We start from the raw sequence: 24,325 nt of genomic DNA, 5'->3' as shown, positions 1-24,325 counted from the left end.
GTCCATTTTATAGTCACTGTGTTCAGGAGGATTTGAGGGAAGGGAGGAGAGATGTCTGTGCATCCTGGAAGCTATGATGGAGAAAGCCGTTTATAGGATTTTCAGGAAGACACAGTGCTATGATATGCATCTTTGGAATACCATTTAAGGAACAATTTCAGCTTGCATAGCGAGTGGTTTCTTCTGCAGGCTACCTGAAATACCGATCATTTCAGTACCATCTTCCTATCATGGATTCCCATACACTATTACCAGTTTTAGGCAAGTTAACCTGATTTGATAATCTAGGAGAATCACAGAATTGTACTAAACTGTTTAGTTATTCTATGGTAATTTGAAATCCCAGTTTGGTTTTTTATAAAGCTTTCATTTTTTGTCTGTTTGCCATTTACATACACTGATACGGATTAACATTCAGGGTAGATGTATTAAAAGTTACTGAAAGTTAATAACGCTGCTACAGTTAAGAAAGAAACGGCGAGGAAAATAGCATAATCTAAGTTTGCTATTTACTCTTCTCTATACATCTTCAAAACAAGAAAACATATTGAAACTGGAGTAGTTTGGTTTGTCAGAGTTAGAAGTGTTGTGTGAGGCAGAGGCTCTGGCAGAGCAAGAAGAGTGATCAGCTGGAAGCCTGGAGAAGATTTCTATGCAGTGTGTGTGCTTGACACCCTTTGTCTGTTACCAAATCCTCAGCTTTGTGTAAGACCTGTAAGGGTTTTGGATGTTATGAACAATGTTTAGGTGAGAACCAAGTGCAAATTTGCAGCATGTATCTTTATGAAACTACTGTTTTTTCTTAGACATACTGACGTTGCAGAAGTTGCCCACAGAGATCATCGCGTCATCGTAGTCTGAATATGGTGGACCTTGAGTTGAAAATGGCTGTTTCTCCAGTTCTGTTGTTTGGACTCCTGATACATACCTAATTATTTTGGTTTTTTTCTGAAGTCTGTTATTTACTTTTCATAGAATCATAGAATCTTCATGGTTGGAAAGGACCTTTGAGATCATCGAGTCCAACCATACACACACAAAAAAACCCCCTACAATCTCTGTCACTAGAGCATGCCCTGAAGTGCCAAATCTACATGTTTCTTAAATACCTCTAGGGATGGTGACTCAACCACCTCCCTGGGCAGGCTGTTCCAGTGCCTGACCACTCTTTCAGTAAAGTAATTCTGCCGCAACTTCAGACCATTTCCTCTGGTCCTGTCATTATTTACCTGGGAGAAGAGGCCAACACCCACCTCTCTCCAACCTCCTTTCAGGCAGTTGTAGAGGGCAATGAGGTCTCCCCTCAGCCTCCTCTTCTCCAAGCTAAACATGCCCAGCTCCCTCAGCCTCTCCTCATATGACCTGGTCTCCAGACCCCTCACCAGCCTGGTAGCTCTCCTCTGGACACGCTCCAGCACTTCAATGTCCCTCTTGTACAGAGGGGCCCAGAACTGAACACAGTGCTCGAGGTGAGGCCTCACCAGTGCGGAGTACAGAGGCACGATCACTTCCCTACTCCTGCTGGCCACGCAATTCCTGATACAAGCCAGGATGCTGTTGGCCTTCTTGGCCACCTGGGCACACTGCTGGCTCATGTTAAGCTGGCCGTCCACCAGCACCCCCAGGTCCTTTTCTGCCGAGCAGCTTTCCATCCACTCTTCCCCAAGCCTGTAGCGTTGCATGGGGTTGTTGTGACCAAAATGCAGGACCCAGCACTTGGCCTTATTGAACCTCATACAATTGGCCTTGGCCCATCGATCCAGCCTATCCAGGTCCCTCTGTAGAGCCTTCCTACCCTCGAGCAGATCAACACTCCCACCTAGTTTGGTGTCATCTGCAAACTTACTGAGGGTGCACTCAATCCCCTCATCCGGATCATCAATAAAGATATTAAACAAAACTGGCCCCAGTGTTAATGCTTAATTTAATGTTCATTGTTCATGTTCATAAATTCAATGTTAATTTAATGTGTTAGTGTTCAGTGTTAATGCTTCCTGTACCTTAGCTGAATAGGTAAAAGACTTCTTATTTTTAACACTGCTTGAAGCTAAGAGATAGCACATATCAAGAAAAGAAACAAGTTTTGAATATTTATTTAGAAATATATTCTAAAAAACCTTTTTGGGGGAAACTTCCTCAGTATGATCTGCCTGGAATTCTGTCTCTTTGAGGGAGAGATTGTTTTGGGGACATTTTTTATTCCTGTCACATTTATATGGCTTTAGTGTTGTGAGTTCAAACTTGTTAATTATTTTTTTTAATTAAACTATCAACATAGATGTAATAATCTTATTACATAGTTGGGAATATAGTTAATTAAAGTTCTCTTCAAATAAATATTGAATTTCTAGTTTTATATTACTTACAGTCTAGCTAACTTTATCTTACAGTTTTAAATTTAATTTAGACTGCTGGGTCTTAGAGGGTTTCCGTATACCGTGACATGGAGAAGGACAGTTTCAGTATTGTTAATGATGAAAAATTTGGGGGTTTTTAATCCCTCGCTTGCCACAATGTTTTGTATGATATTGGAGACAGTCACTAGAATGCTTTGATGGAAGGAAGCAAGCCAAGTCAATTCAAGCAAAGCCTTTAATGTTCTAATAGGATTTCACTTTTTTTTTTTTTCAAATATAGATATCGATATAATTTAAATTTCTCTTCATTGCATGTTCCTTGGATCTCATCCACCTGCTCTGACTTGAAAGAATTGTATTCAAATGGCTTCCTTCTCACAGTAGTCTTCTAAGGTATAAATGATGTGAGCTCCAAACGTTGACTTTATTTCCTTGGAATATTGCAGCCTGTGCTGCTTTGGCTGGTTCTACCTTCTGATTACCTGGGGTGGTTACAATTCTTTAAAATGCTGCTCCTTACTAGCTTAAACTCATTATATATTTAATACCCTTTTTTTGTTGTTGTTATAATATGGTTATGATTTTTTGTCATCTGCATACATTTTTGGCATTAAGAAGAATTAGAAAATCTGATTTTATTTTTTTCAATACTAAGTGGAAGAGTAGCTGCTTCTGCCACTTCCCCAGTGAGCAGAGGAACAGGCGTATACAGTTTGGATGTAATTTTTATGAAGTAATTTCTTTTTTTCTTTTTTACAGTGAAAATGCGGGGTATTTTCTGTTCCAATCAATTTACTTTCAATTACGTAAATAAAGTTTAATTCTGATGTTTACTCTGAATATTAGTCTTGAGATGTGCAGATCCTTGTAGAATTGAGACTTACTCATGTGCTTCTCTGGCGGGCAGCGTCAGTTGTTTGGAATACCGTATTGTGGGAATGTAATATGCTCTTGTTTTAGAACACAATTCTGATGCAAGAATAGAAAAAATATCATGTGATATATGTATTAAATGCTTTTAAGTGTGTGGGGTTTTCCTAGCCTCATACTTTGTAATGAAATTGTGGAGTATTTTTCCATTTTTTCGTAAATAGTCTACCCTTTTTCCAATAGCAAGTTCCACAAGAATTCTCCCTCTAATGTACAACTTGATATTGAGCTGATACGGTAGAACTTAGCTCTCTCTACCATTCCTGAAGGCAACCATTTAGTTATCCCTTACTTCGTGAGAATGTTATTGGTAACTCTGGCCAAAGTATAACTGTAGAATATTTACACTTTGCATGTTACTACAGCATATTTAGGTAGGCAGGAGGAAATATTAGCTGTAGATAACCTAGAGGAGAGGGTCTGTTTCAGATGTGGGGGGATGTTGGCATGGGAACCAAGGGAATAATCCAGACATAAACAAATTTGAAATGGGAACTGGGGACACCCTTGAGTGTAGTTAAGGTTTAAATCATCCTTTGAATTGGATTAGTGAGGCAAACAAGCGAATCAGTTCTAAGTTGGAGTCTGATGAGCGTTATAGACCAGTTAAGACAGTATTGTCCACAGCACCTGCTTGGCCCATTGTGACCCCGCTGATTAGGTGTTACTGTCCTTACAGAGAGACTGGTTAATTTTATAGTTGCAAATGAGATTCGCTGGTTATAAGGTGTTAAAGGGAGAAAAAGAAAACTAGAAACTCGTTTGTTTTTTTTCATCATAGAAACTATGAGCAGAAGAGGGTAGGGAAAAGTGTTGAAATGACATGCTGAAGTAATGAATTGAAGTTGGAGAGGTGAGAATGGAATTACGGATACCTGTTGTGGTGGTTTACCTCCAGCCAGCAGCTAAGCCCCATGCAGCCACTCAGTGGCTGGTATTGCGGAAAGAATTGAAAGGGTAAAAGTGCAAAAACTTTGGGTTGAGATAAATACAGTCTAAAAAGAAAAAAAAAAAAAGAAGGGGGAAGGGGGGCAAGAATAAAGAAAAACAAAACCGGGAAACAGAAATGATGCAAAAAAAGCAGACAACCAATGTCCAGCCAGTCCCCAGGCAAAGTCAGGTAAACTCCCCTCTTCCCCTGTGCCACGCTCCCCACCCCGCCCTGGTTTTTATTGCTGAGCATGACACCGTACGGTACGGCATGTACCTTTGGTCAGTTGGGGTCAGCTGTCCCGGCTGTGTTGCTGCCTAACTTCTTGTGCACCCCCAGCCTGCTCGCTGGTGGGATGGTGTGAGAAGCAGAAAAGACGCTGCGTGAGCACTGCTCAGCAATAACTAAAATATCTCTGTGTTATCCACACTGTTTTCATCCCCAGTCTAAAACACAGTGCTATACAAGCTACTATAAAGAAGATTAACTCTCTCCCAGATGAAACCAGTATACCTGTGTAACAAAGGTCTTAGACCTTTTCAGGCAACTTCTTTGGAACGATGATAGTCTGTACAAGTGTAGGTGAAATAGCGAATTATGTTGAAACTAACATACGTCGCTCATTTTACCTGCTTTGTGGAACAGTTGATGCATACCATTGTAAAATTGCAAAATAATGCGTCTCTTTGATCAGCTCTATCTTCTGTGTGCAAAAGCCACATATATTTCCATTAATTCTGTGGTAGAGCTCTATAAAGAGATCTTCGTATGGAGCTGTGTACAAAAGTAAGAGTTCAGAGGGGATTTATTTTGTTATTTCTGCTGCACTTTATTTAAGAGTACTAAATATACCCTAGTTAATTCCAGTTTAGGACACATCATCCTTTCAGTACCATAGAATTATCTGAGCTATCTTCCACAGTAATTCTGTGTTTACATCACAGATAATGCTGAGAGAGACTATGGAAGCTGTACTCCTTTTTTCCAGTCTTCCCGCCCTTTCCAGTGTCTTGCATCTTCTCTTGCTCTTCCTTGAACGGTGATGCTGAGATGATAAGCTTTTCCAGTTCGTGAATCCTCTCCTTTGTGGTCTTGTGTGTGTGTTTTGGAGAGGCGGAGAGAAAAATAAGGAAGCAGCCTATGTTTTCAAGCCTGTTTTCATCTGCTTTTCATCTCCTAATCTTCTGTTTTGCACGGATTCCTTTTTCCCATTTAAAATAATGTATCAGGTAGTGTTTTGGTTCATCTGTCTTTAACAGATTATTTATCTAGCATGAGAATTGTTAGTTACCTTTATTATAATCTGTTTTTCTGCTGATAATGCTTCTTGCGTTTTGTATCCTTCCTACTGGATGTGGTTGTTACATGACCATGAAATTCCCCTGTGATTAAGTTGTGTTTTGGAGTGGAGAGCAGCGGGAGCGATTAGACAGTAAAGGAAATCAAGTTTTCTCTGTTCTCAAAGCTAAAAGTAAAGCTTAAGTCTGCTGTCTACCTCATTCATAGTAACGGTATCATATCGTGTGCTTATCTGTCATTTAAAATATTTTAGTCTTTAAATAATTTATATTGGCTGCTGTAAGAACCTTTCTTTTTATTTAACAAAGGTTATAAAATCGGTAGTTTCACATTAATAGTCTGATGCAGTGCTGCTTGAAATGGGTAGTAACATTTAATTAGATTGACACTTGCATAAGCTCTTCCCTCGTAACTGTAGTATCCTTCGTTCACTTACAAAAATTTCCTTTTTCTGATGTGAATTGTTGTGACCTATTCTGAAGACAATCTCTTGTTGTATTTTAGGAAAGAATAGTGGTAATTTCTTAGAATTACAGCAGTGCAATGAGGGTTCTAAGCAACTCTGGATGTTGTTTTATTATTTTGGTAATCTTTGCGAGTACTGTTACAGTTTACAAAGGAGAGAATAAATTCAGAGATAATCTGATATAACATCAAGATGACAGCTAGCTGGATTTGTTACGTTATTTTAGTTCAGGAATAAAACGAGTGAGTGCAAAGCGGAACCACTCTTTCTGATCTTTCTTTTCCTGAATGTTATTTTACGTTTGTCTGTTTGCCAGGGACTGTCTTTGTTCGTTTAGTGCTTTCAGCTCAAGAAATTTCCTTATGCATATAGTTTAACCACTGGTTTGGAACCTGTAAATTTGACCGGGGTGTCTGAACACTCACCTGCTGTCACATCCACTTTAAGGAGCGCCGGCAGAATATATGTGTTTGGGGCATGTGCTGTCTTTTACTGGAAAAATACTGTTGTTCATGGAGAGAGGGAGAGGGGTGGGGAGCTGAGAACTGCTTGCTTGTACTTCCTTAAGCAATTTTCACGCTTACTCAGTACTCACAACTGTTTCTATTCTAAACAATGAACAAGTTCCACTATAATTTGCACTTTCCCTAGGGGGGGAGTAGTTAGCCTCAGGGCGTTAGTGTTCCAGTGGCATGGTGCAGGCTGAGAAGGGCAACCAGAATTGGACATGAAGTGGAGCTTCACATTCATGTTGCTTTATTTATAGCAATAGTCTGAAATAATTCTTTTTCTAGGTTTGTTTGTTGGGTTGTTGTTTTTTCCCCCCCCCTAGTCAAAGCATAGAATAACTTGTAAATGCACAAATCTTGGTGTTGTCTATAGAGTCGTTGACTCCTGTACCTAAGTGATCTTAAGTAAAACTGTTAAATAAACTATTGTGGTTTTTTCAGGTTATTAAAATCTGATGAAATTGTAAATTGAAATCTGCGTTTTAACAAGTTTATGTTGATTATTGTATCTTGAATTGAAAGAACATCCTTCTTCATATTAAATATCATAAAATGAGTTGTAATCTTGAATTATAATTTAAATATAAAACAGAAATGTTCATTAGCAAGATTTAAGTTCAAATTTTATAACTATAAGTGGTTTCTACATGTGTGTTAATCATTTTAAACAACTTAATGTATAAAAAAGAAGGATTTAAAGGAGTTGTAGTCACTGAAACAAATTTGAGTTCAGTAAGACATGATTTCTGCTTCCGTGTTGGATGTCTGCCCCCCCCCTTTTTAATCCTACTACTCTAGCACCTTGTGTCATTTTATGGGAAAAATTTGTTAATATTTCATTGCCTTTATTAATGGGATTACTATGTGAGCAGAGCATTAGGATTCCCTTAGTTTCTGTAGTCTACTGTGTTTTATTCTGTGTTCAAAATAGTTGAGTATTGGGCAAGAATCTGCTCGGTTTTGTCGCTTTAGTTGGAAACTTTGAACTCAGAAGATGTTCTTCAGTTGTCTCTGTTGGTTGTTGGTGGTGTTTGTTGGACAGACTTTAGAGCATCTCAGGGAGGAGAGTTGCTGGGTGTGGATGCTAAGGTGGGAGGTTAAATAGTAAAAGGTATGAAGATGCTGGAAGGGAAGAAGAGTTTCTTCTCCCTTTCAGTCAGGACTTCAGGACTTGAAAACAGTCAGTTTTCAAGCGAAGCGAGTAAATGAATCAAGGGTCATAATTTGATAGGAAGGAACTATAAGACTTATTCTTGTTGTTATTGTTACTTATTGAGGAATATTGAACATCTGGAATATGGAATTACTTTCATGTTTTGTCTAGTCCTGGGTAACACAGATTTGAACCACTTCCAGACTGTCTGGTTCTTGGATGAACCACCAACCTCTGGGTTTTACTGGGGGTAAACAGGAGCATCAGTCATATCAGAAATAAGACTTCGATTTTAGGTTGACGTGCACTCCTAATGTTCACTTTTCTTGATGTCTATTAGTAAACATTTGATACTGGTGATTTGTGATAAAATATCAAACTTGGTAACCTGTGTTATGTAATTGAGTCAATATGACTGTGAAATGGGAAATGAGGGATAGGACACAGACGAAGTGTGCTTTTGCTGCATGGGAGCTTAGTTAGAAATACTCTTTTTTTTGTCAGAATCAATTCGTGCCACTAGTTTAAAGTTTATACACAAAAATCAAAGTAATTGTTGTTTTTAATTGATCGTGGTTTTGCATGTTTGAGCAGGACTTGATCTTGGAATTTATTTCCCAAGGTGATTTCTTAAAACATATATATATATTTTCATACTTATCCTGTACATTTTATTTCAAGAATGTATTTCTGCAACATTGGAAATCTTAGTCTTTATGGAATTTAAGTGTGCTAAATAACTAGACAATACAGACCAAAGTACTCTTGGAATTGAAGGTGTTCCCTAAAATTAGTTTCAGTAATTTAAAATTACTTTTAAAATGTATTGTGAAAAATTACTTAGAATATCTTGCCACAGCATCAAACTATTAGTCCTTCTGTTTTAATATATTTTGAAATAGTATGAAATAGAGGTGCTACAGACTGGTTTTTTCCTTCCTCTCTAGTCATTACTGTGGTGTCTAGTACTGTTTAAAACAAAAGATAATTATTAGTCACCAAGGTTTCATGTAAGAATCAGCATAGTGGTTTCCTTATTTTTCTGTATAATCCACGTTTAACAAGCAGTATATCCTTTATTGATTAAGAGTTTTAATACTATTTGTGTTTTCCTCATTATTTCTATATACATGAGCTGTGAAAAGAGCTTGCTAATGTCTTGGCAGAAACATTCTAGGGATGTGGTGTTTACCTGGCATGATTGGATATAAATTTAAGTATTAAGTTTTGAATATAGATTTGTAAAGTAATTTTGATACAGTTTGCAGCCAGTACAGGTAAAGAGTAGAAGGTCTTATGAAACTGCTTATAAACATGTATTTTCTGTTTTAAGCTAATGCTGGTTTCAAATGTTTGCCTAAATAGTTTTGCTTTCCAGTTGTTTTCAGTTATTTAATTTTATATCTGTGGTTATGATACCATTTCCATAACTATGCCTTTGTTTCATTTTACAGAGGAAATAAAGGCTGAAACAGAAAAGCAAAGGTATGTGATAGTTCATTGTATTGCGTGATAGTGTGCTTTTAACTTCTTAAAATGTGTATCATACTTATTCTGCATTGGGAGTATGGGCTCTCTCTGAGAAGTATTTTCAATGTATTTCGCAAGGTTGGTGGTATCTGGAAACGTGCTAAAAGTGCTGCCTTCTATGACTAGCTGTTATGGTGCAAGGCATGGGGCTTGGGAGTAGAGGCAGAAGATAGCTTAGCGGGAGAAGGCAGTTTGGCTGGGGAGGGTAGGAATGGGGCTCAAGATTAAAAAAGGTCTTTGTGGATGGCACAGAAAGAAGGTATTGGTGGAGGGACCCGAGCTTAAAAGACTGTTGAAGTGGGTTCAGGGATTTATTTGCCTGTGACGCAAATGAAAGACTTGAACCAAGGGGAGGAGGTTGGGGTGAGAGAGTGGGAATGGGTAGAGAAAACTAGTGTAATTTGAAAAGACAGTGTCTGGAAAGTACCTTGTTAGGGAATAGGTGTAGATATCTGGAGGCAAGTGCTCTACAAGTGAAGGTAGAAGCCAAAACTGACATTCAGCACTCTTTTGCTATCAACAAGTAAATTTTTAAGTATTGGTAAACTGGAATCCATTATTAGTATATAATTACATGTTCCACGGGATCTTCTTCCTCATTTAGTGTACGTTGCTAACCATGAGTCAGGGCTGTGTGGTAAAGACTGTTTATCCCACTTGGTGAAAGAATCGGATCGGTGGGTGAAACTGATGATGAAAGTGTTCTTATGGCTTAAACAGCTGAGTGCTGCTTGGGGACCTGCATTCTGCCCTGTAACTGAATTTCTGTTACAGAATGATTTAGGCAAATCATTTAAACCACAGCTGTCAAAATTGGATGCTAATGACTTCTGCTTCATCTCCTGGGTATTTGAGCTGAAATCTACAGGTTTAGGTTTGGAAAAGGTACGCGCTTCTAGCTGGAAAGGAAGCCAGAAGATGGCTTTGTTTCAGAAGATGTAAAGGACAATATAATGTCAACTGTGCTGAAAAATTTAGTCTCACAGTTTATCAAATTGGGCACATAAAAAAATAGTAAATGCGTCTGACTGAGTCACTCTGCTTCAGTTTCCACCAGCAAAATAAAGTCAGTATCATCAGCTCATAGTAAGGTTGTAAAAATACATTTCATATTTGTGTAGTGTTCAGAAAATGCTGTACCAAGCACCACAAGACAGTCTCAGACAGAAAGTAATAGTGTGGTTTTATAACAGGTTTTACTTAGAGCAGTGTAAATAAAGCAGAAGTCCACATTGTGAAGCACCATAAGGAAAAAATGCTTAACATTAGATATTCAGTGAGGGATATTTGTTCTGGGCACTGAATAAGGGAAAGGAATACCTGATCCTGTAGTTAAATACCATGCTAAAACTAACGAGTGTGCTGAATTATAATGATTTGTACAAGCATGGCTCAGACATCGCTGAACTTCATATGCTTAAATTCTGTCCTATTAATATTCTGATATTTTGGGGGGTATAATGTGTATGTCTTACCTGCCTATGTGCATTCTCTAAATAGATTTTGTTTTCTTCACTGCTGTCTTTATTTTGACAGTAGCCTTTTGCTGGTGTGAAGGCATTGCTGGACTTGGAAACTGTGAATGGATTTGCCCTATTCTTACTGTAGAGTCAAATTTTTTAGACGTAGTAGAAAATACTGTTTTTTCTAGGCCTTAGAATAGAGAAACCTCTTAGTTTATCCAGTTATTTTCAGCTTCTAACTTCTGTAATTGAGATTTTAATATGCTGAAAAGGGACTTCCAATAATAATTATTCTTTAAATTTTTCTAGTCCCTGTTCAAGGAAACTGATCTCACGGTTAAGCTGGAATGCATCAAAAAATAGATCACTTCCACCTCCCAGAAATTTTGCATGGAAAACTACTTCTTTTGTTTCATTGTTTGTTTGCTCAACGGAACTGGTGTTTGCTGGTGGGGCAGAGGGGAATGGAATAGAAAAGGACAGGCTGATTTATGTAACCATTACACAGCAAATGCTGCCAAAATAATTTTAAGAATTCATTGTTTGATACATACGTCTGTTTCTATGGCTGATGCATAAATAACAGCATAATTCATAATTTTTGTGATTGATAGATCCCTTGGTAGAAGAAAGTTTTGTTAGGGACAGTTTCTGATTTCACAGTCTGCTGGAAAACAAAAACCAGCTGAATTAATTTCTTTGCTGACATTAAGAAGAAAAGACCTTTTGGGTTTCTCTTTCCCCTCTCCCTGCTATCCTCTTCCCTTTCATCATCACCAAGGTGATGAGCTTATTGAGTTATCTTTCCAGAAACAAGTGGAGCATCATCTTCCATATTTATTGTTTTGGGCATTTTTCAATAGCTTTCAATTAAGAGAAGCTTCATGCTTCTGCAGTTGCTTCTGTGGCATGGGTTCTTCATTTTTGTAATTTTAACGTGGCCTGCTTGTTTCTGAAAAATTCTGGTTTTATTTCCAGAGCACTCTTTTAACCTAATTTTAATGGTTTCAATAGACATAATCACTAGATGAAGAACAGTCTTGTCATAAGACATGGGTCAAGAGATACCGCCCTTCCACTCCTCAGAGAAAGCTTTTATAGACATTTCAGAGAGGTTTAAGAACATAGAAGAATCATGTACTCCTCTGCAACTTATCTGATTTGGGGTTTGTCCAAAAGAGCTCTGTTTCCAGCAAAACAATATTGGGCAATAAAGTTATGCATCCAACAGAAAAACAAACCTTTGCTCTTCTTCAGAAAAAAATAAAATAAATTATAAGGATAAATCCTTAAACCTTCAAAAGAAAAATTATTTAGTAGAAAGTAGAGTCTTAACACTAATTAACCACCACTAAGACTTAGAATTTAGGTGCCCTTTTAAAGCAGCCTAAACAAGGAAGGCTGTTTGAATGTGGTACAAAACATCTTCTCAAGGACAATCCACCTTGCTCCTTGAAAAGCTGAACTTGATAATTTATCATATTGGTCAGTTTAAGGCTCTCTCCATGATCCTTGGCACTGCATTCATTCTTTGGATCTATAGTAGACTGTTAGCAATTAATTCTTCTTTTTAAGCAACATGAAAAACCTGTATTTTCTACCACCTGCATTCCTTGAAGCATCTGATTTAATTTGCAACAAATGCATAGGGCCTGGATTTGAAATAAGTTGTTCTGTAAAGATTTATTTTAATTACTGCAATAAATTTGTATTATTTCACTACAGAATACAAAATCATACTCTTTTTTTTTTTTTTATGCCATTTATACCACTGTGTAAATCAGTGTAGTTTACCTTTTATGTAAAGAATGCTTTATATAAAGGTCATGAGGTATTCTCTGAAATGAAAAATCCGAACATCTTGCTTTGAGTCATAGGCAAACTGCATTGATGCACACAAATTACTGAAAAATTACCCATTCTTTATTGTCCTGTGTAGCTAAGTATTAATGAGTGTGCCTCTTCTAAAGGTGCTTTAAGCAGTAAGAATTCACCGGCTAATAATTTTCTCAAATTTTGTACAGTTAGTCATTTTGGATACATTGCCCAAGTGAGTTACATTGGTAACCACAGAACTCTTAAATTGTGTGGTGTCATCTGAAGCACAGATAGATAGAGCAAAGTTTGGGGTTTTTTTTGTTTTGGGTTTTTTTTTGTTTGTGTGTTTTTTCCCTGAGTAGGTCCAGGATTGAAGTTCAGATAGGATTTAATCTCCAAAATTGAAGTATTTTCTCTAAAGTACTGAACCAAATTCATATCGTAATACAGGGCTTGAGCTGTTCTTAGATGTCAGGGTCATGAAAATTTTTAGCAAGTTGTATTTTTGTCTTTTCCTATTTTCAGAGGAAACAAGTCTTCATGCCTTCAAACCGGCAGGGGCCACTGAATATCTACTTAGTGTGCAAATGGGTCAATTTGCCTCATCCATAAAGGAAACAGATGAAGTATAAAAGCTGTTAAGAATATTTATACCACCACATTACTGTTGTGTTAACTTCATACAAGTTACTCTTTCTTAATGTTAATTTTCTGGATGTTTTATTTCATTCATGAACATTGTGGTGGTGATAACTAGCTGTGTGATCCCTTACAGCACTCTAATACAATCATTCTGTTTAGTCCCCCTCATGGAGAAGCAAAGCCTGGTTCAAGCACTCTTCCACCTGTGAAATCAAAGACAAGCTTCATTGAAGCAGACAAATACTTCCTACCGTTTGAATTGGCGTGCCAGTCAAAGTGCCCCAGGATTGTCAGTACATCTCTAGATTGTTTACAGGTCTGTATGAAGATGAGCTTTAACCGTCAATTCTGTCTTTAACTATCACATTCTGTTGGTTTGGAGGGGAAGTACAGTTGTATGTAAGAAATAATGTCATTGTTTTGCTGTTACTGCATATGTATTGCCACAGTTACATATTTGGGTCAGTTTTATTATGTTAGTGTACAACTACCTATTTTCATGTGTATATCTATGTGTTGAACTAACACAGCAGGTGTAGCATTATCAAATTCTTTTTATGCTATTTATAATTGCAGTAAAACATTTTCAATTTGAGATGCCTAGTCTGTCAAAACTTGTAGGCTCCTGTAATGTTTTCGAAACAAATTCTACAGCATGGAATTTAGCCATTTGCTTCTACTGAACAGTGAACTCAATTAATACATTTACATTCACAGGCACGTGCATGCCTGACATGCTGTTGCACTATGATGCCTTGCTACTCCATGTATTTTTTAAGTAGGTGGGCCATGGAGATTTACGAATACTCTCATGCCTGAAGTGTTTGAAAGAGGATTTTGTTAATTTTGTAATAAATTCTATTTCAAAGTATTGAAGACCGAGAGAGAGAGGGATAATAGAACACTTAAAATCGGAAAACTAGCAAGCAGGTTAAATAGAAAGCATTCGCAGCTGGTTTGTCTGGTGTTAAAAGCATTCGTGTGCTGACTACATATGAAGAATTGTGTGATGTGAGTTTTTAGAGTCCTGTTTGTTTTAAAACATCAAGTGATGAACAAAAGCTTTAATGTTAAGCTTGCTGACAACTTTGTATTGCAGTTGCTGAGTGAAAACTGAATAAATCTTGAGGACATTTAAAAAAAACCCTTCATGTCCTATGAGACTTGGGGTAAAATGTACTGGTTTAATTGTTCTGTGCAAGTTAGAGCTATCAAGTGAATTTAATTATTATAACAAAAGTCTGACTTATTTTTTAAGCTTTTTAATGTGTTTTTTTTTTTCTCCTCTCCAGAAACTTATAGCATATGGGCACTTGACAGGGAATGCTCCAGACAGTACAGCTCCAGGCAAAAAATTAATTGATAGAATTATCGAGACAATATGTGGCTGTTTTCAAGGCCCTCAAACAGATGAAGGGGTTCAACTACAAATAATAAAGGTAATGTGATTAATACTTCCAGTATTTATGGTGGTGACAGCAGGAAGAGGTTCATGGCCTCAGAGTTCAAAAGCAGAAGTGTTTAATTTGTAGATGTACTGGTAATTTTAAAATATTTTCTTGATCCTGTTTGTTTGAGATGGAAGCTCCCTGCCTTATGCTCCTTCCCCTACTGTCTCCCATTGCATCTTGAGTGAATTCATGGTTGTGACCTGAAGTCCTGTGCACAGACCACTGGGTGAAATTTCATTCACAGCAGACCTGTGGAGCTCTCTAATTGTGAGAAACTATTATCAAATATTCCTGCACTCCCAGTGGGGAAGGTGGTAATTAAGCAGCAGATTTTTAAAAACATTTTGGAATTATTTTATGAAATGCAATTAGACCTGACAGTCAGGCGTTACCATGGTAGCTTTGTGCTGCTCTGTCATAGACTTTTGCTTGAAAGAGGTCTAGGGTTTCTTTCCATAGCTTATGTAAACATGTCATGAAGAGTTTGTACAAATAAGTGTTTCTGGGTAACTTCAGCATTTTTCTGATTGCACTCATTAGTTACGGGTATTTATTACGGGGAAATTATTATGCCACCTAAGAGAAGTTAGCCACCTAGTGGAAATACCATACCATACTCCTGTAAGACTAGTCTTTTAATGATTGTGATGATGAGCAATAGTGAAGAATACAATTATAGTTAGTTATGAGGAATGAAGTGTTTGTTACCTCCTATTCTTGTATATACATGTCATGAAGTGTTGACATTTCTTACAGATTGTGTTTATTTGTTTTACTGCAAAGAAGGTACTTTGTTCTACTCCTTTTCATAGCTCAAATCTTCCTTTTTCTTGACACTCCACTTCTCCAGCAGATAGTTGTTAACAAATGTTGGTTTATGCTGCCGTTGTCTAGATTTGTTGTGTTGTTTTGCCCAAGCGTTTAAGACATTTTTCATGTTGCAAAGGGAAATTTTTGTTGATTTAGACTTTCAGTGGATGCAACAGTTGTATCTCCCTCTCACTGTAATACTTTCTCTCCGAATGCTTTCCTATTCTGATCCTCTCAGCCCTTGGTCAGGATGTTAACAAGTTAACCTCTTGCCTGAAAGGGGGTATCCGAGCTGAAATTCCTTCTGTCCAAGAAAACAGTTGAGAAAGTAAATTTTTCAACAATTGTAAAATGTGTTAAGTGTGTAAGTTCATTTAGTGCCTCCTTCTTTTGTCTGTTTAGACTTAGCTAATTGCCGTGTTATAATGCCTGGGAATGTGGAGAGTACTGTTTTGAATTTGACTCCGTGTTTGTCCAATACACTGAACACTACAAAAAGCATCAAAATTAGAAATCATCTTAGCAAAGACGAGAATTTTTGACTTCTTGTGCAGGAATAATGAAACTGCCGAGTCTCTTAAGCTTCGTAACTTCAGTTCTGGGCTGAGTGTGGACCCTGCTTCTCCCGTATGATTTGAAGGATGGATCATGTGTCTTTTCAGGCTCTTCTGTGGTCCTGGTGATTAGTACATTCTCTGAAAAATTTTAGTTCCATCAGGGAGATAGAAGGCAGGGGACCTGGGTCTCCTGCTTTCTGTGTTGGCACTCCCAGACTGTTGTTCAGAACATGAGCAGTGTTCCCGCGGGGCAGCTGCGTCACCACCACCACGGTAAAGTCTGAGAACCTTTGATCACTCAGATACTTTCCTCCCTGGAGGGTTATCTCAGTTCTCCACGCTGAATGGACAGCCCTCACGTAGCGTGCTGCCCCCAGCCTAAGGTCTGGGAGCTGGTGTTGGGTAAGAGTTCACACGCAGTGCTGTTTGCTAGTTAGTTACTAGTTGGCTTTCCGGTAGTGGAGTCATTTTAAGCAGGTTCCCAACAACCAGTGCTGCTTAGGCATTCTGAAAATAGCTTCCTGCTGACTGCCAAGGAAATAATCTTGCTGAGACTGAGGAGTGTGATTTGTCTCTTTTTAGGTATCTAAGCTTAGAGGTGTGTCTGGTGGTAATTCTAACAGGGTGGCCGATTTAACTTTTCTCCGCCTTTTTCTGCTTGCATGTTCTCATCTCTGTAATCCCCTTGTTCTTCATCTGGAGGCTCCGTGATGAACCAGATGGGGAAATTGCCCTTTTCCTTCCTTCCTCTTGTAGTTTAGTTTTATTCGGTATAATTTTGATGGGACGCCATGCAAATTTTTTTCAGTTGTTACAGTGGGGATTGCTGGGGCAGAAAGTCAGTCAGTCATTACGCTACTGCTGCCATTAAAAATTGTTTATTCAAATTACTTTTGAAACAGTCTCTGTTGATTGAACCGTTTTGCCTTCAGGCTTGCTCTGCTAGGGCTACTGTGGCATTTGTGGTCTGTGTGTGCAAACTTCCTGTTGACACCTGCATAGTTTTAGTTGAAGTTCTGTTTACATTTCTGTTTGGCCTTTTTGCCCCTGAATAGGGATGGGACCATGAGATTAACTGTTTATCCTCATCTGTGTTTGGCAAAGAAAAATCTTTGTGTGTGCTTGATAGGTGTAGTTGAATGTGACTGCTTCCTGAGTCTTCCATGTGCAATAGACTGTTGATAGGTCGACTCCTGTATGTGTCTTCTTACAACTAGTCATGCTGTCAGTATGACTGGTGGCCATGGAAGAAGGAAAGTTGAATCAAACACTGCTTGCACAAGTCACCTTTTGAAACTAACTAAAAATAGAGGACGACTCATTGTTGATTACAGAATGGGAAGACTGTAAAAGCTAATTAGTTCTGAGGAATAAGGAGAATTATGCTAGGTTTGAAAGAATGTTAACAAAACTTGTATGAAAACAGATTCCAAATTGAGAAGATTCTTAGAAAAAACTTCTTCAATTCCATATCCTGTTGCGTTTCAGTAGTGTCGAATGCTATCTTAGTAACTTAATTATCTACGATATCATGTAGTAGTGTGGTTGTTCTTTCCTATAAAAAGATTGTAGAAAGCTGAATTCCTCCTGCTGAGATGAAAAGGAGCTGTGGATTATGGAATGATTTGAGAATTGAAATAACAATGCAGGAGGTTTTATTTCTGAATATTTGTATTTTCAGGCTTTCATCTTAAGTTAATGGCTGGGAATGGTTACTTAACCTGAAAGTGCTATCCTATCATTTGGAATTTTATTTTTTTAGAGAAGGATTACATTTTCAGAGTTGGACATGAAATACTTCTGTTTTGCAAAATACACATCTGTTTAATTCCATATTAGATTCCAATTCATTTTGAACATCTATCTTTCCAGTGATAAAACTAAATACAGCTTTATATTCTTATATAATTTATATTCTTTATATTCCCCTCCATAGGAGAAACTGGAGCATAGTTTTGTTCTTTCTGCAGTCTCCACAGTCATAGTCCTTCAGTGTGTTTCACGGCATTTTCAAGACCACATGCTTATGAATATGGATTATTTTTTCTTAAAATTGATTTAAGTAGAAAAAAATACTAGTTTTAAGCAAATAGTAAGTGTTAATTCATGATCCATTATTACTGAAATCTGGTGTAGAATCTAGGATATGACATGTTGATTTAAAACACTGTCTTGACTGTGAAATCATGCTGCAAGGAAGCACAATATTTTTTTCTATTTTTCATACCCTTACAGTGTATTTCCATAGCTATTCAAAGTTGGTAAACTAAGTTAGGTAAACAAGTCTTTTAAAGCTGTGGTAAATATATAACATAAGTTGCTAACTTGGAAATGGTAAAAAGCAGGAGATAACCTTATCACTCAAAAAGAAAATGTTGCTTGGAGAAGTGTTTTACTGCATTGTGTATGATTTATTGTGGCTGTCACTCGTTGAAAAATGATTTATTGGTGAAAGTTATTTGATGTGTATTTTGTTTTGTGGTTTAAGGACTTAAGTCTCCTGCACTTTTCCAAAAGTCAGTCCATAGTAACACATTATTTTCTTGTAAGTTAATGTGGGGACTTGGAGTTGACTTTTTTTAAAAAAAATGTTATTAAAAATAACCCTATAGTTCTTCTCAAAGAAAATGGAATTATGTGGTTCCAGTAGCTAATACACTAGAGAGAGGGGTTAGGGCCACTGTCTCAAGTAGTCAAGAGTTCCCAGGCAACTGAGTTACAAGTATTTTACTCAAAGTAAGCCTGTGTTGAACAGATCACGGCTGTACTGTCATAAATCTTCCAAAGTTAAGATGATCGGAGTTGACTGAGAAAAAAATTACCCTGTGTTGAAAACTCGGCTTCCTAGCAAGTGTATACGTAGGTGCATCCGCCTCTTGTGTGTTCTTAAATCGTTTTCCTGGTTGTAGTTACTTTCTTTCACCGTAACCATTCTGTTCTTGCAGAATATTCAGTGTGAGAGGAGTGAAAAATTTACAGGTACAGATAGATGCTGCATGTTTTTAGTAGAGAATTAATGTTAATTTAGTTCATTTTTTAAACTACATTTGTTTTGCCTCACAAATCGCGATGCTTCCTGTACTGTTCTAATACATTCTTTTTACATAATAGGGAATAATAAAGGGAAAAATAAATAAGCAAACATGCTCCAGGCTAAAAGAAAAAAATAGTATGGATGTCATACAGAGATTTGATAATCTGTAACTCAATAACCGATCCTGAAGATTTTTCTCCTTTTGCAAACCCATCTGGTGGTTGTTTATAAAAATGAGTAAGGTTTATTTATAGTAACTAGGTAGAGGCACAGAACAATAGGGTCTCTCTCAAATACAGAACAATAGGTGTGGGCGACTAAGGAAAGCCTAAGGAAACAGTCTCACAGTCAGGATGATAGCCAGTAGTTTCAGGGCAAGGAAAGCTTGTTGGCTGTTGGTGTTTTTGCAGGCTTTGTGACAAGGAAAACTTGAGTGGAAGGACCCGAAGTGTAATGAGGTAGTGCTAACAGTGTTTTTACAAAGGTTTCCTTCTGTGCCTAAAGAACAGCAAAGGGGAGGTGTACAGTGAAGTAATCATCTCTCCTTAGCTCACACTGGATGAAAACAGATGAGCTAAGCGTGACCAGAGGGAGTGGGAAGTCAACTGCAAAAAGCCTTGAGCAGCAAATCTTTGCCATGATAGAAAAGAGCAACCTAATGCTGTGACTCCGTAGTTGGTAGAGCCATTGCTGTAGCTCGCTGTTCTGACCTCTGTAGAGAGGCACTTTCCTGTCCTGGCTTTGCTCCCAGATGTTGTCCTATCCCATCCTTTGTCCTGGCGTGCATTTAATACTCTGAATCAAATAACTTTTAAAACAAACAAACAAACCCCCAAACACCGTAAAACCACATGTGGGTTTTTTTTGTTCTGTTTTGTTTTAATTGTATTAATGTGTTGCTGTTAAGATAGCACAGGTGACTTCATGCCCCAGAGCTGTTGCAAAGTAAGCAGTAGGAGTATGGCTGGGAGGATGGCAGAGCTTTTGTTGTTCCATCTCTCAAGGACGTGCATTGCTGTGTAGCAGTTTTGGGATTTTGTGTAATCCTGTTTAACTGGGGACTGTGGCTGAGGTGGTTGCCTTCGACTTAGATCTCTGTCTCCCCTGTCTTCCTCCTTGCATTAGACCTAGTAGCTGTTTGGCCTCAGAGTAAGGTCGGGGAGTAATCTGACAAAAACTGATAAAGTGAGAAAGGGAAGGATTAGTTTTCTAACATCTGAGTTGACGAGGGTTTCAGAGGAGCAGGACTGCTGCTCCTCATCGTAACCTGTGGTTTCTTGGGGTTAGCTGTCACTCCAGTTGTGGTAATGATGAACTCTGTTCTGGAAAAGAATGAAGTGATGTTGTTTAGGGCATGCTGTCAAATTGAGCCCTAAATGGAAGCTGCCAAGAGGGAAGGATGTTGTCAGAAAGTAATTGTAAAATACTTCCTGTCTCATGTTCATCCTCATACTTCTGCTGGATTGTGATAGTAGAGTAAGAGAAATGGCATTGAGACATGAAGTAAGCATGACTAATAGGCCAAGGATGGCTCCAAATTGGAAGGAACGTGGAAGATATTAGCAAAAGATCACAGTTAAAAATGTTTATCAAATGCATTATCAGTTTACAAACATGTGTATTAGTGGGTAGAGTTTGTTGTCTCTAGTGCCTGAGAAGAAAAGAAACCCAAAGAAGTGACTGTCAGCACCTCTGTAGCCAAGTTGAACTCTTTAAAGTTAGGTAACTGCAAGGAGATGCCCTGCTGGAAAGACTGTTTTCTCAGTCTGCATAGAAGATGTAATTAGTCAGTGAATTTGGATTAGTATGTTAAGGAGGTATGTCAGGGGGGGTGTGTAAACATTTCTTCGCCTCCACACCCCCTTGTCAGGTGGTGTGAAAAGAACCAAGCTCTATTAGTCATAACAAGTATACTGAAGAGACTTGGGAAATTCAGGCTGTTACGCCAATTAAAACAAAAGAGCACATAACCCATTTATAGCCTTGTCACCTTTTTCTCCTAGCAGGCATTTTCTCCTATTACTAAAAGTTGGGGGGAAAAAAAGAAGACTTCACTGAACTGAGATGGAAGTTAAAATTGGACTTGCAAATATCAAATTCTTAGTCACGGGAATTTAACAAGGAGACAGTGTGTGACACAAAGGACTAACTTTATGAATGATATAGCTAGAATAAAAGAGATGGAGACTTCATACCCCTGCCAGTTTTTGTTAGTGTCCTAAATGGTAGGCAGTAAGAGACCCTATCTTCCAAGTGAGAAATTGTAGGTGGTTCTTAAACTGACATATTGTAAGTGTGTGTGTCTCAGTGTTATCTTTTGGAATTGGGTGAAAGAAATCTTAAATAAATCTAAATACTTACTGTATTGGGCCCAAACAGTAGTGCTTTGGAAAATATTTTTTTTCTTTTAATTTTTAATAAAAATGCTTCTAGTGGGTATTTAAGCAGTACTACTTTGTGGTGTGAGATGCTATTTAGTGGTTATGCAGATAAGAATATATACTTTCCAGTAAGAAATGTCAGTACAGTCATCCATAAATGTACCTCCCTATGTCCACTGGTGAGAGAACTGAGGCACCACAGGTAGAATAAGAAGGGACCTTAAGCATACTGCTTATCTAGGAATAGAATTCAAGTCTCTTTAGCAACAGCTCAGTAGGGTGGGTCTTTGATTTTCTTTTTCTTGTTAAGCTGTACAGTAATTTTTAAAGGGTTTGAGTGAGCAATAGATAGTCTTTCTCCACTTGTTTGTGCCACGTGTGGACAGAGGTGCTGACAATATCAGTAAGAGAAATGAGGCATGGTTTGATGAGTGAATTACACACACTTAAAATAACTTTTGTTTGTAACTGTGATAAACTTACAAAACTGTGATCTTTTCCAGTGCTTATGGCTCTTTCTTACTTACTGTAAACGTCTCATTAAATCATGAACTCTATCAAAGTCTTTAATGCATAAAATTCCCTGATTTCTTCTGTTGGAATACAGTGTTCAGAATAAACACGTTTGTTCTATTGTGGACCAAGCTCTTCCCCTTTCTTTCCACTCTCCAACATGCACCTCTGACAGTGTCTTCACATCCTGTACTCAGTTTTCATCTGCTGTTTCTGCTCTTTAATCCTGCCTGCCTCTGTCTCACATAAAAGACCATGTGTTCCTTACTTCTCTGTTACCTGATCTTTTAGAGGCTTATTAGCTTTTTTTTTTTTGTAAAAAAAGAGAAGCAAATACTAACTCAAATTGTAGGAATTCACTTCTTTCTTTCCAAGACGGCAACACAATATTCTAGCATTATCTACTCAAAGAGTGTTTAGAAAGGGTAGCTGTCCCACTTAAACTGCCTAATCTCATACTCAGTCGCTCTTCTTCCCATTTACGTTCATTTGTAAAACAACTTTTGGACCCTTTGGATTGCTTTCCAGATTTCAACAGGTAGCCTGTTGTTCATGTTTTGTGTCTAGAAAATTCTAGTATGACTTTTATTAACTACCTGTCTGATAACTCCATTGGTTACTTCTTGCTCCTAGGTATGTTGATTAAAAACACTCTGAATTTAATATAACTGATATGTATGTCTGATGTTCTGATATGGCTACAAGAGAACATGGGAGAACTTAATTAAACTGCTGTTCAAGATATGTACTTAGTTATATCTTAAATGTATAAATTTTGATATTCATTTGCAAACTGTTTGATTGGCAAGAAAAGTTTTGACTGGAAAACATACATATATATGTGTGTTTATTTGTTTAGGCTTTGCTCACTGCAGTAACATCTCAACACATAGAAATCCACGAAGGAACAGTGCTACAAGCTGTAAGAACATGTTACAATATCTATCTAGCAAGCAAAAATCTCATAAATCAAACCACAGCCAAGGCCACTCTAACACAAATGCTGAATGTCATTTTTGCACGTATGGAAAATCAAGCCGTGAGTATCTCAGTATCTTTATATAGAAACTAGCTCTGAAAAGCAAACCAGATTGAGAGATTGGTTTTGTCATTATTATTAAAGCTTTTTGGCTTTCCTAACTTTTGAAAAAAAATAATAAATCAGATATCTTACATTGTTGTTTTTCTGTTTTGCACTCTGAAATAGGCGTGAAATGTATTTTTGGGGATGTTATATAGGATTTAAACTTCTTGTACTGGTCCTCTTTATTTAATGGATGTATTCAGCTTCAGTTTCTACTGTCAGGAGATGCCACACTACCTACATAAGAGTGCATATGGAGTACATTAGTGTTTGTGAAATGCTCCAATGTTGGAAGTCATCCATGATTAAAACCCAAAAAAACCCCACCCAAACCAAAAAAACCTCTGCAGTCATGTAATCGTTTACATTTTTTAGCATCCTCATGTGTGGTAGTCACTAACAGATACTTAAATGTCACTGAAATTGCTATTGTGAGTTGTCAGCAGGGACCCCAGCATATGCTCTGTGCCTTCGACTCCTGATAGTAAAGATCAATAAGGCAAAGTAATTGTCCTAATTCCTATTTAAAAAAAACAAAACAAAAAACAAAAAAACCCCAAAAAAACCCAAACAACAAGCAAACAAGGAAGCAGATGCCCAGATTTGAGAACTGGTTGAATTCCTAGCTACCTCTAGAAGTAATTCTGCCGTATTATTACAAACTCTTTAAGTTTTCTCTAAGAACATGTAGTACTTTCTTACTTTCCTCTCAGAAGCAACTGCATTGGTATGTGGTATCATCACAGTCAAAGATTCAGGAGACATCATATTTATGATAAGTCATGGCAAAAGCCATACAGTACTTGAGTGCTTTGTGAAATCTGTGCAGTTGATAAGCAGTTCTGCTTGTTTTGCATACTCAGGGCAGTTATTTTAATTTAATAGCTAACAAATGCTAGAAGGAATTATTTGAGCTGTAGTTTGAAAGGTAGTGTCTACTCAGGGCTCTGTAGCACCCCAGAAGAAGCAGCATAGAAAGCTTTAAGGGGAAGAGTAAAGGGCTGAGATCAGAGCAGCCAAGATAAAAGTACAAAAAGTTACAGAACTTTTGGTAAACACTAGGCTCTGTGGGAATAGAAAGCTAGTCCTTAGAGCATCGCCTCAAAGAACACCCTGCTTTGGTTTGACTTCAATGTCTGTTACCTTAATCCATTAGACAAGTTACAGAAATTCTTCCCTTTCCGGAGATTCCAGATCAAGGAACCATGAAACTAAAATGTCTTTATCTTAAGTATGATGATTTCTTCCTGAGTATCTGTCTTCTGTAGTGTTTTGGAAATGCTGCTCTTTTCAATTTTAACTCCTGTTTTTGGTTTCCCCCCTGGGTGTTTAGTCAGTTTTGTTTTGTTTTGTTTTGTTTTGTTTTATTTTATTTTATTTTATTTTATTTTATTTTA

General features: G+C 37.6%; 1 protein-coding gene across 1 annotated transcript in view; it reads left to right on the top strand.

Moving 5' to 3' along the window:
* ARFGEF1 (ARF guanine nucleotide exchange factor 1) overlaps positions 1-24,325 on the top strand; it is a 95,174-nt gene that overhangs the window by 23,492 nt on the left and 47,357 nt on the right. The window contains exons 2-5 of the mRNA XM_074577219.1: positions 9,100-9,130; positions 13,258-13,414; positions 14,391-14,537; positions 22,704-22,883. Coding sequence (XP_074433320.1) covers positions 9,100-9,130; positions 13,258-13,414; positions 14,391-14,537; positions 22,704-22,883 — 515 coding nt within the window. The remainder of the gene's footprint in view (positions 1-9,099; positions 9,131-13,257; positions 13,415-14,390; positions 14,538-22,703; positions 22,884-24,325) is intronic.

The sequence above is a fragment of the Larus michahellis genome, chromosome 2 (genome assembly GCF_964199755.1).
Source record: "Larus michahellis chromosome 2, bLarMic1.1, whole genome shotgun sequence".
Taxonomy (NCBI): Eukaryota; Metazoa; Chordata; class Aves; order Charadriiformes; family Laridae; genus Larus; species Larus michahellis.
Note: the sequence above shows the minus strand (reverse complement) of the source record. Positions and strands in the feature narration are given on the sequence as shown.